General features: G+C 49.6%; 1 protein-coding gene across 1 annotated transcript in view; it reads left to right on the top strand.

Annotated features, from left to right (window-relative positions):
• Cacng2 (calcium voltage-gated channel auxiliary subunit gamma 2) overlaps positions 1-13,175 on the top strand; it is a 129,232-nt gene that overhangs the window by 94,336 nt on the left and 21,721 nt on the right. The window contains exon 2 of the mRNA XM_048427379.3: positions 12,476-12,559. Within this exon, the coding sequence (XP_048283336.1) occupies positions 12,476-12,559 (84 nt within the window). The remainder of the gene's footprint in view (positions 1-12,475; positions 12,560-13,175) is intronic.

The following is a 13,175-nucleotide window of genomic DNA, read 5'->3' on the forward strand; positions in this document are numbered from 1 at the left end:
AGCCATCAGCTGACCTCCCCTCCTTGTGTACAAGAGCCTCACCCCTGCCCATCCCCCAGCATGGACTCTATCATCTCCAGGGGCCTCTTGTAGGCTCTCCAAACCTCTTCCCTGGGGTCTACTGCCTTCCTCCCTTGTTGGAGGTCATATCCACAACAGTCTTGTGGCCCCCCCCCCGCTAACTTCCTTTGTCCAAGGTTGGCTTACTTGGTCCATATCCGGCCATCCCTCCTACCTCTTTCCAGCACTCATGACAGCAGCTAGCACGGGATGACAATAAAATTGATCCAAAACAAAAGTTTACAGGGACGCTGGGACCTTACTTGATTCACCCAACAGTCAGTTGCTCAGTAAGTATTTAATGAGTACCTACTGCATACTCCGAGAATCCAGCTGATTTTCTTCTGTAAAATGTATTTTTAAATGTGTTTAATATTAAATTTCATTAAAAGACTACTTTAACCAGTAACAAAAATGAAAAGACAGCCTGGGAATAAATATTTGCAAAGTATCTATCAGATAAAGAATTCAGATATAACTCAGTTACAAGAAAGTGTTGCCTAATTTTAAAATAAGCAAGGGGCTTCTGTAGACATTTCTGAAGAGAATATACAAGCGGCCAGTAGGTCCTTGAGAAGTGTTCAATGTCACTAACTACCAAAGAAAGGCAAGGTCCCACGTCACACTTGTAAAGATGGCTGCTAGCAGAAGGACCAAAGGTAACAGGTGTTTGCGAGGGTGAAGAGAAAAGTGACCCCACATGCGCTGAGTGGGGATGGTAGGGACGGACAACCATCATGGAAGACAGTATGGAGATTCCTAAGCAAAGTACATGAGTCAGCACACCCTTCCGGGAAGGCACTCAGGGAGGTCAAATCACCAGCTGGTAAAGATGTCTGCACCCATACTCCCAACAGCATCACTGACAGGAACCACGACATGAAACATCATAGGGTGTCTGTCAATGACCAGCTGCCTAGAGAGACCATGAAACAGTCAGGTATGGTGATGCATGCCTTTAATCCCCGTACCTGGGAGGCTGAGGCAGGTGGAGCTTGAAGTCAGCCTGGTTACACAGTGAGACCCTGTCTTAAAAAGAGAAAAAGGGGGGGGGGAGAGAAAGATTGTAGAAACCTATAATCTACTCTGGAGGTAGGAGCAGGAGGCACGGGAGTTGAAGGAAAGCCTCAGCTAGACAGCAAACTCAGGCCAACCTGGGCTACTTGAGGCCCTATCTCAAAATAGGAGATAGGAAGGAATACGGGAGGGAAACCATGAGATTGTACACAGTGGTCTATCTTCAGCCTTTTAGAAAAAGACCCTGCTGTCTCTTTGCAAAGACACAATGCAGATGAGACTGGAGGACAATATGCTAAGGAAAATAACCCAGTCTCAAAGGGAAAATTATTGCAAGATCTCACTCAGATGTAAAATTCTTAAAAATTAAAATACAAACAACAAGATTGCCCATATAGAACTAGAGAATAAAATAGTGAGCCTTGAATGCCACAGTGACTAATTATGTGGTCGCAGTCTGACCTCTGCTCCACAGAGACCCTGGACCCAGGAAAAACCAGGCACAGTGGTACATGTTTGTAACCCAGAGCTGGAGGGGCAGAAGGAGGCAGATCCTTGAGGCTTACCAGCCAGCCAGTCTAGCCAATCAGTAAGCATCAGGTTCAATGAGAGACCCTGTCTCAAAAACATAAAATCTAAACCATTCAAGCAAGACATGCAGTGTTGACCTCTGTCTTACGCGTGTACGCGCGTGCGCGCACACACACACACTAACCAAATACAAAGAAGACTACATCATAATTTTGTTCTATAAGATTACATGTGTCTATTACATGTTTCTTTTAACTAGAGCTTGTTTCTCTCCCATTGAACAACTCTAAAGGCAAGCTTTTCAAGTTGGTTAGGGGGACACCTCATGCTGGTGAGGGCCTAGACACACTCTCTCATTCTGCCATGACACTACAGCCCATTCTCAAGATTGCCTACAGACCCAAGATGGCAGCCAGAGCTCTATAGTCCACAAGGCCCTGAAAAAAAGGGCTGAGAAGTGCCCATCCCTAACCTGAAGGACATTTCCTGAAGTTATCCCCACATATCTCATTGGACAAAATCAGGTCACATGACCATCCCTAACTGCAAGGAAAGCTGGGAATGAAAGTCTATATTCTTGGAAGTCATGAATCCAGGCAAGGCTTGGAAAGATGGAGAAAGCAGGGTGTTAGCAAATAGCCAGCCATGTCTGCCACAGAAAAGGATGGAGACCAAGACACTGAGGTTGGCATGCCTCATCAGGTCAGAAAATGGAGCAGCCCTGACATGCTGAAGCCGCTAAGAACCCTTCCCTACCTCAGACAAGCACTTCCTAAGCTCAGTGCCTCCCATTCCCCTGCCTGGCTTTCCAGTTTCACCATGAGCACAGGTAGAAAGGACTTGAGCATTCTCAGAGCTGGTACTCATGGGAAGTTCTGGAACTAGTCTCCTATGGAAACCAAGGGGCAACCTAGACACTCTATAAATTAATCATATATGCTTTTATCTTTGAGAAGCCATCAAAATAATATAATGCAACCATTACAGATTTTTTATGTAGTTTGATTTTATGATTAATTCAATTTTAAAATTGTTTGGTATTTTGTGTGTGTGTGTGTCTGTGTGTGTGTGTGTCTGTGTGTGTGTGTGTCTGTGTGTGTGTGTGTGTGTAGCAGTGGGGGGGGGCAGTGCATGTGCCTATATGTGTGCATGCATGTGGAGGTCAGAGGTCAAAGCAAGGTGACTTCCATGACAGTTCCCCACCTTAGTGTAGTTTTGTTTATTTTGTTTTTGTTTTCTTTTTTTATTTTTAGAGGTAAGGTCTCACTATATAAACTTGGTTGTCCTGAAACTAGCTCTGTAGACCAGGCTGGCCTCAACTCACAGAGATCTACCTGCCTCTGCCTCCCAAGTATTGGGATTAAGGGCGTGCACGACCACACCTCATTCCCCAACCTTAGTTTTTGAGGCGGGTTCTCTCACTGAGCTCAGAGGTCACCTGCTGGCTCTACTGGTAAACTCCAGGGATGTGCCTGTGTCTGTTCCTACACCTGGATTTCACATGGGTCCTGAGGATCCAAACTCAGGTCCTTGCTCTTGCACCATAGGCGTTTTACCAGCTGAGCTCCTAATTTTTCAATTTTTGTTGTTTGTTACTGGTAAGAAGCAATGGTACAAAAACCATGTTTCATTACGGCATTTTCACATGCCCCGGGGACTGTACTCACACCCACCCCCATTACCTTCTTCTGACTCCTCCGTCTTCCCGCTCGTCTCCTTCCTTTTCCATGTAGGCCTACCTCTTTCACGCCTTTTTTTTTTCATTAGATTCCACATATGAGATAAAATCCATGATATCTCTCACCCTGTATCCAGCTTATTTCGGTCAACCTGATGATCTCCGGGGCCATTCATCCTGAAAAACACAACATTTCATTCCTTTTTATGCTCAAATTAAGTTCCATCATGCATACGTACCACCTTTTACATTTCATTCCGCACTTCTCCGTCATCTGCTGATGGGCATCTAGGCTGAACCCGGAGTCTGGTTATTGTGAACGGCACAATCACAGGCACGAATGTGTGGGTTGTACGTGCAGCCTGGCTTATTGGTGTCAGTCTCTTGTTTGTGGAACTCGTCTGCCTTCACAGGTATGACACCTAGAACCTATTCACGTTCATTGCTCCCTAGCAACCCATCCTGCTCCTGAACTACAAGGTGACAGAAAAGGTGGTCCCTTCCTGGCTTGCTTCAGTGACAAGTAGTGCTGCTACACACACTGCAGGAGTCTTCCTGTAGCCTCACACAGGGCTTTCCCCACACCACACTTCTGGAAGAATTGCTGAGTGTGACATGAACACACAATTCAGTTCTCTCAAATAGACTTCTCATGAGGAAAGCGCAGAAACATCTCTCACCCCAGGGAGCTAGTATTTGGCATGATGCTCATTTGTTTAGAGGGATGGAGATGTGTCCTGTGCTGCCTTTCCACTTGTTCATGTAGGCACACTCAGTGATTCATGAATTCTTCATGTGTTTGATAAACTTTTCCCAGGAGAAAACTTTTTAAAATTTTTTAGATTTATTTATTTTTATTTAATGTGTAAAAATGGTGTGTGTGTGTGTGTGTGTGTGTGTGTGTGTGTGTGTGTGTGTGCATGCACCCTGGGGATGCCTGTTGCCCTCAGTGTTCAGAAGAGAGTATCAGATTTCCTGAGGCTTGAGTTATGGGCAGTTGTGAGTCCTCATGTGGGTGCTAGAAATTAAACCCAGCTTCTCTACAACAGCAGCCAGTGCTCTCCAGCCCCAGAGACAACATTTTTCAGGGAAAAAAGCCACATGTTGTGTTAAATGAACCCAGCAGTGACGGAATGTACACATGAGCATCTTAGAAGCAAGGCAAATGTGGTATCTTCGGGGAAGTCTAGAAGGCAGTCTGCTCTTGAGATGACAGATTTGACTCATTTTCGGATAACACTGAGACAGAACAAGATCGAAGCATGTGCAAAACATCCCACAGCCTCATCGGCCAGGCCCAAATGTGTCCACCGGGGTCCTTACAGTGTGGGCATCACCTGGGAACTTAACAGAAACACAGTCCTCTGGCCCCTCCCTATCCATTTAGGGGACTTTGAGAAATTTCTAAGCCTTTGTAAATCTAATCACTACTCAGGAGTACAGAGAAGAAAATGGTCTTTTCAGCTAAGGACAATGGAAAAGTGTCAAAGAAGGCTAGGCCTAGGCATGGAGACACGTGTCTATATGTCAGCACTCAGAAGACTGGGGAGTGAGTTTAATAAGTTCAAGGCTAGCCTGGGCTACATATCGACAATGTCTCAAGAATGGGGAAGAGAAAAGAAAGAAGAAGAGAAGGAGGATAAAGAAAGGTGAAGAAATAGAGGGGAAAGGAGGGGGTGGAGGAGGAAGAGAAAAAGGAGGAGAAGGAGAAAAAGGAGAAGGTGGTGAAGACAAGGATGACAAAAAAGACGAGAGAAGGAAAAGAAGAGCCGGGGCACAGTGGTGCACGTCTTTAATTCCTTAATTACAACACTCTCCAGAGTCAGAGGCAGGCAGAGATCTCTGTGATCTCTGTAGGCCAGCCTGGTCTACAGAGCGAGTTCCAGGTCAGCCAGAAGCTGTGACACAAAGAAACCCTGTCTCAAAAAACAAAAGGAGGGGGAGGCAACATTTATTGGATACTTAGGAACTATCAGGGACCCTCACTTCTGTTATCTCGTCAAGTCTTCTGTTTGTTTGTTTGTTTTTGTTTTGTTTTTCTGAGCCGGTGTTTGTGGAACAGCCCTAGCTGTTCTGGAGAGCAGGCTGGCCTTGAACTCACAGAAATCCGCCTGCCTCTGTCCCCACGAGTCTGCACACGAGTCTTATCTCACCGAGTCTTAAGAGCTGGCCCTCGGATCTACACAATGACTAATGCCCCTTCCTTACACAAAGGAGCCTGAGGTAGAGAGTGGTCACACAACCTCTCAGATTCACACAGCTGACCCCTGACAGAGCCAGGCTTAAAGGCCAGATCATTCTGAGGCCAGGACTCTGATCTCTTCCCACACATCAGGGAAAGCACCAAGGAAGTTGTTATGGAAATAAAAACCAGGACCAGATACAACAGGACGGTGCGCGAGCCATCATTCCCGCTGCAGTCAGTGCTGAGAGCAGCAGAAAGTCGAACCTACAGAGCATACAGAAAGAACAAACACCAGGAAAACGGGGAGGCAGAGCAGGCCAGAGTGACCCTACCCAGAAACTGCCCAGCTCCTCGCTGCAGCCAGCATTCGGAAGTACCCACTGAATGAATGAATGAATGAATGAATGAATGAACAACTGAATGAACAAGCTCACATGCTACCACATGAGTTATCACTACAGATCATCACATACCAGCTGGTACCCAGGCTGTCCTGAAGAAGTTCCCTTCATGCGTAGCTCCCATCTCATGAGGTCTCCCCGAAATCCCACTGCCAGGGAGGTCCCTGCCGGGGGGGGGGGGGGGGGAGTCAGGAGCAGAGAGGTTGGAAAGCAGAGAGAGAACAGTTCCCACCAAACCCTGCATTTACTTCACTTAAAAAAAATGACTTGGCCAGCCTTCCCCTGGTTCCTCTGGTTCCTCCTGCTCACCCCTGCCCCTCCCTTCTCTGCTCCTTTAACCACTCAGGCATATGTGAAAATAAAGCAGCACCAGCCGCCCCTAATGACCGGCTTCACCCGAAGCTTATTGTACCTCCAGAAACAAGGCAGCGGTGGGGGTTTTTATGGGGCTGCTGAAACTGCCATTGATCCCACTTAATACCTGCAAGCCTGAATTTCAGGGTGCCCATGAAGCTCCTGAGGGCAGAGTCCTGGCAGCCCCAAGCTTCAGCCCGGCACCCTACTTCCTCTACTTGGCCGGAAGCCACAGGGCTTTAAGGCTGGGGAGGTTCCCTCTATGAAGATGCCTGGCTGCTGAACCCCTTGGCGGAGTTATCCTGCCGAGCTGCAAGTGAGGGTCCCTCCCCCACACCTTCCCCCCCAGTGCAGTGTGGAGGAGCTGCAGTGGAGATGTCTTCTCCCTGGTGGGAACTGGCCTCTGTCCCTTGTCCAGCCAGCTCCTACCCTCGTCACCCTCTGCTAGCCCTCTCAAGGTAGCCCATCTTCTTTCCAGCTTTCACCCCCTCTGTCTGTTCTATGTTTGCAGAAGGTGGTTTAACTGCGGGTTCTGGGGTAAGGATAGCTGGGAGAGGGAACAAGACTGTAGCATTTGGGAGATTCTCGATGGAAACTCCTCCATCATACTGGATATTAAGCTCTTGAGAGTTAGGGAGAGATAACTACCAAATATCCGCCCCCGCCCCCCCCCCAGCCTGGGCAAGTGGATTCTGACCAACCGCTGCCTTCAGACCCTTCTCCAGTCCTGTGACCCTCTCCCCTTCCCCTCCCCCCACCGCATTCCAGCACTGATTGCTCTCCCACCACAAGCTTTCTGTCTCACACCATCGACTTCAAGGCCCTAAGAATAAAACTGCATTTCTTTCTTCCCTGCATCCTCGGGAAGTTACAAAGAACATAGTATATAGTTGGTACTGTTGGAGGGTTGTGCTCCCAACAGGCCTTGCACGCTCCTCTAACTTGGTACAGGAGACACCAACCTCTACACACTCTGTATTTTCTGCCTTGCCCCCTGCACTGGAAGCCCACAGAGGCCAGAGTTCAGGTGAAGTCTACCTCAGCCATGACAGCACCAAACAGTTGGCCAGCCCTAAAAGATGAAGCCAACTTGAAGGAAAGTCATGGCCGGGCCAAGAGAGTAGGTTCTTTGAACACCTGATCCATGTGAGGCCACTGACCCCCAAACAAGAGGAGACAGGACACACCATTCCCTGTCATGATGTGTCCATTTGATTTTCTGTGTGAATGACACCCATGTAGGGGGAGAACTTCTGGTACCCACATCCAGTCAGCCTCTGTGCCACTACTGGGACAGAAGCTAGGGATCCTGCATAACCCAGGCTCTGTCCCTGGACTCTCACAGCCTCATCATCTGGCCTCAGAACCACCAGATTTGAGCTCACCATGGCCTCTGCCTCCTTGTGCCTGGCCACTCCTGGCTTGCTAGTGTAGGTTTTTCTTCCCTAAGCTGACCCCGCCCCAACTCCCCAGCCTCCACACTCTAGATTGCATGTCCCTGTGCAGGCAGAACTCCCCAGGTTCTCATCCTTGTTCTCTTTGAGTCCCTAAGTTACCCCTCCTCTGTCCCTAGTTGATATTAACTATCTGCAGGCCATGCCCCAGCCTCCTCCCTAACTCCCCAGCCTCTGAGACTCACTCACTTAACTCCCCACCTCCCTCTCTAGCTCCCCTCACTCCCTCACTTGCTCTAACCTGCTGTCTTCTCCTTCTGGACCATCTTGCAATTGTTCTAGCAGATCCCAAATCCACTGGACAGTCCCTCCAGGGACTGGCCCTGGCTACCCCGCTTCCGAGAACCTGAACCCGGTCTGTAAGGGTGTTTGCTTTCCTAGTAGCTGAATGTTGAAATCCTACTGTGCTTCTGTGCCAATAATTCCCAATAACTGAAGGGGGTGGGCAGAGGGACCTCTAGGATAGGGTAGGCAGAGAGGAGGGAGAGCTGGGTGACACCATCTTTCCTCCCTCTCCTCCCAAAGACAGGCCAGGGGCTGCATTCCATTTACAAGACCTCAGTTCTGCAGGCTCTGAAGCCCCTCCAGTCCCTAGCGCCCTGTGCAAGTGTCTGGCAAGGCCCTGTTCTAGAGCCATCACCCAGCCTGAAGCCTGGCCTCCTGGTGCTGTGGCTCCTGGGGCTAGTTTCGCAGACCCATGGATAAGGAAGGAAACCACACTGACTGTGACCAAGCTCGCTTCTTCCAACCAGGAGGCCAGGAAGCATCTGCCGAGGCCTGTTGTGTCAAAGCGTGGCTAGACAGGGCCATCATTTAGTCTGCAGCAGCCTCATCAGCCAAAGATCACACCAATAATTTCTAAAAACCAACCGATTATTTGGGACCCATTAGCATAATTTGATGTATCGTCTGTGCATCGACTTTTCACTGGGTAGGCAGTTTCCCAACACACACTTGGCATGTGGGGAAACTAACAAGGATGCAATTGCCTTGTCTCAAATTCCTTTGTACAATCTTTCCTGTTGCCAAGTACTTTCAGGGGCACCCCCTCCTCCCCCTGAGACCCCTTGACCTTGGCATTACTAGTCACCCCAGCTCTTCACACTCTGCCTTTTGCACCCCACTCTATGACCACCATGCCTCATCTTCTAGATTTTTCCCCTGAACCCAACAAGTACTTTACTCAACCCCCATCTACCTAAGACTTTCTAGATCCTAATGAAATCACATACACATGCACACATGTGTGAGAGATGCAGGGTGAGGTCTTCAGCATCTAGCTTGCCCCTAGGCTGCCTAGTACCTTCAGGAGCTCAACTCCATAAACACACACACACACACACACACACACACACACACACCTCAAAAAAATCCATTCCTGGTCAAAGCAGCTCCCCCAACTGCATTCTATCTACCTGCACTCTGAATGGTGCCAGAGATCAAAGAACCTCCAAAGCAACTTCTAAGCCAGTGCTCATAGGCCAAGTCACACACATGCACAGCAGTCTGATCCATCCCTCTCCCAGCTCCTAAGGAAAAGAGTCCTTCCCCAAATCTCCAAGCCTTTCCCCTCCTGCTCTCCAGCGGATCCTGCTCTCCTTGGCATCTGGAAATTAGAAGGAACCAAAAGAGGGTAGTTCCAGGCTGCGGCCTTCAGTGCTGCCCTCTGTCACAATGTACTGTCCCTCCCCCATACACCTTACTTTTGTGTCCTGGGCCTTTTCCCGTCCAAGTCTTCCTTCATCTCTTTCCTCTCTCCTAGGGCATTCTCTAGTGCCCCTATGCAAGCCTTAACACACACACACACACACACACACAGAGAGAGAGAGAGAGAGAGAGGGCAGAGTAGCCAGACAGAGGCAAACACTGTAGCATATGCAGGAGGAAGTTGGAAGGGTTCACTGAGGGCTCAGGAAGCAAGACAAGCAAGTGCAAAGGTCCTGGGGTAGTAAGGGACACAGCAGGTGAGAAGACAGAGGTGTGCCAAGAGGGAGAAAGTAGATGGAGGTGAGGTCAGAGATCAAGGGCAGACCCTGGCATGTTAAAGATGCACAGTTTTTCTTGTGAATCTAGGGTGGTGCACGGATTGGAAAGGCATGAGGCCATTTGCATTTTCAAAGTTTGGGAAAGGGGAGGCACAAAATGTAGAAGTGGGGTGACTGCAGTGACATATGAGGGCTTGCCTGGGGGTCTGAGTTTGTAGAGATGGAGAGAGGGCACTGAAGCATGCGCATGGGCAGTGAGGAGAGGTGGAGGTGATGACCCTGCTCTCCCTGGAAAGGGGGAGCCAGGGAGAGGCTCCCACTGTTCCTGGTGCTTCTTCTAGAGGCCCAGGCAGGAAGGAGGCAGTGGAAGGCAAGTCTGAGCTTCCAGCTCTCTGGAACACCCGCTGGGACGCGGGCGGGCAGTGGACATGCAGACGTGGGCCTAGAAGGAGAGGACTGGCTGCTCGTACTTCATACCCTCCACTCATCCTTCGGACACTTCTCCCATACCCAGCACTGTGCTAGGAGCCACCAGGACATGTGGGGATGTGGCACAGGAAGGAGCAGCAAGCCAGAGCAGGTGTGGATGCAACCCAGGAGGAAGTGTAGGGCCCTGGCATGGGACACCAGGAGGTGCCACCTCCAGCCCTGGGCTTCAGACTCAACTCTGTCCCCACATTGTTGGGGCCTTGGCCTCGGGGACTCTGAGCCTCCTGTGCATAGTTCTCATTCAGTCGCCTGTCACGGAGCTGCGCTGATGAAATATTTGTCAGATCAAATGGGAAGAAAATGAAAGTGCTTTGAAAAGTGCTTCAGAAGGGCTGGGGTTTGTAACTGAATAGGAGAGAGGAGCTAAGTAGCTGCCGCTTCCTGCTGGAGAAGGGAGAGAAGGCATGAGACTGGATACTGGGAATAAGGTATCAGGGTGGCACAGACCTCTTCTTAGCACCCTCAAATGCAGGAGGGTTAAGAGGAGACAACAGACTGAGGCTGAAGAAAAGATCAAAATCCCTAGGAGATTATAGATCCATTTTGACACTACAAAGCGAGGTTAGGTGGAAAGAAAATACAGTGTGTTCTACATGTGTATACATACATGTGTGCATGTGTGTATATGAGTGTCCGTGCATGTCTGTGCATATAAATGTCTGTGTGTGCACATATATTTATACATATGTGTATGCCTGTGCACATGTGTGCATGGGGTGCATCCATGTGTGCATGTGTCCGTTTGCATATGCTTGAATGTGTATTATGTGTGTGCATGTGTGTGTGCAGGTGCATGCATATGTGTGAGTGCATGTGCATGCATGCGTGTGTGTGTGTGTGTGTGTGTGTGTGTGTGTGTAATCGTCAGACTCTATAAGCAAGCAAATTGCTAAGTTGGGCATGGTGGCTCATGCTCTCTCAGCATTAGAGAGACTGAGGCAAGGAGGATTGCCATGAGCTAAAGGCCAACCTGGACTAAACAGTGACTTCTGAGCCAGCCTAAGATACACAAAGTGAAGCCTTGTCTTAGAAATAAATAAATAATAGAAAATATATTGTAGAAGTTTTAAATTGCTGAGTTACTGGGGACTGTATTTATTAGGTGAATCTAGCAACTGCCACTGAAAGGCAGTAGCTGATGGTGGTTCCAGTCCATTGCTCCCACCTCAGTCACCAAACTAAATATTCAGGACACATGCATGTGTGCTCAGACAGAAACAGAGTGAAGAGAGCCGAGCTGGACCAGGCAGCTTGAATCGGGACTATCCTTTCTGCAGGGACTGGTACCAGTCTTGCCTCCACTGCTGCTGGGGACGCAGTGCTGGGAAATGCACAGAGCATGCCAGAGGCAAAGCTGCCACTCAGGTGATGGCGAGCTGAATCCACCCATCAGTCTGTCTGCAGGTCCTTTCCTCCCAGACTCCTTCGCTCTCTGGGGGATCACTGCTGATGGTCTACTGGGGCCCTGGGCTGGCGCTTGCCCAAGACCAGTTCTCACAAAACAAAAGTCTAGAGACCAAGGCCAAAGTCTGAGTCCCACTCCAGCCTGCTGTTCTAGCACTGGGGCTCTTGAGCTTCAGTTTCTTTGTCTGTGAAATGGGGTGTCAACACCGCTCTCATGGGTCTCTCCTCTCGTCGCTATGGTGAGCTGTAGTTCACAAACTAAAATCTAGCATGGTAACTCGGGCCTGTGGTCCAGCATTTGGAAGGCTAAGAAAGGAGGATCATGATGAACGTGAAGTCCATCTAGGCTACACAGAGAAACCTTGAGTCCCAAAAGGAATATGGTAGAAGGCCAGCCCTACAGCTCAGAACTGCCGGGGCTCAGAGACTGGGAAGGGGACTATCCTGCAACTCAGATGGGACCCACCTCTTGGCCTCATCTAAGAAGTAGTCTGTTGAATCAGTCTGGGGTCTGCCATCTTGGGAAAGAATCCACAGCTTGCAAAGAACTGAGTGACTCCCTGACAAGCATCATCACCCACCACCCTGAGCTGCTGAGCCCTCCCCACCCCCAAGCACAGTCTTCTGCCCAGAATCAAACCTGGGCTCCCGCTAAAGTGAGGAGCGAAGACAGGGACTCAGGGACGGGAGATGGGGACAGAAGGCAGGACAGGGACTCAGGGACGGGAGGTGGGGACAGAAGGCAGGGTCTGATGTTAGAGCCTCAGCTCTGTGCTCAGCCTGCAGAGCGTGCTTTTTGTCTACCAGGCAAATGCACCAGGGGTGACCCTCGGACGACCATAGCGTCCAGAAAGGGCAGGTGGGTCCTGAGCCACACAAACCATGCACTTACTCGCTCCTTCTGCATTACCTTGCAGGGAACTTCAAAGGTCTGTGCAAGCAAATCGACCACTTTCCAGAGGACGCAGACTACGAGGCGGACACCGCAGAGTACTTCCTCCGTGAGTGCCACCGCGTTTTAACCTCCCTAGCTGAAGGCTCCCTCCAAGCGTTCGCTCTGAGAATCCAAAATCAGGCATACTCAGAACCCCCGGTTAGAGCAGAGGGTAGGAAACTGCTGTCACCCCAGATCCCGAAACCTCACCTCCTCCAGGAAACCTCACCCTCTTTATCATGCTGAGGGGCATGGGGGGGTGGTCCTTGACTGCTGGGTAACATCCCCCAGTTCTGCAGAGAAAGGATATTCTCTTCCAACACTGGGAATGTCATAGACAGGGATTCAGGGGACATTTCTCAAATATTACAAAACCAGCAGGCAGTGACAGGACACTTGTACTAGAGAGACCGAGAGAGAGAATTCATCCTCCCCACCCCCGCCGCCACCGCAAGTCAAATCAAAGTTAAACCAGTGTAGCCACTGTGATCTTAAATCCCCCTGAGACATATTATCAAGAGAAAGCATTTTTGAAGCCCCAAGAAAATTTCTCAGCCATCCCCAGAAACCAACACAGACCTTGTTAGCTATCAAAAGGGATTTCCCAGAGAGGAGCTGAGGGTCCTTGAGGTCTGGGGACAGCCAGGCTGAAGGCTCTCAGGCTGCTGGATGAAAGGTTTACT

This window comes from Myodes glareolus, chromosome 19 (genome assembly GCF_982192425.1).
Source record: "Myodes glareolus chromosome 19, mMyoGla1.1, whole genome shotgun sequence".
Taxonomy (NCBI): Eukaryota; Metazoa; Chordata; class Mammalia; order Rodentia; family Cricetidae; genus Myodes; species Myodes glareolus.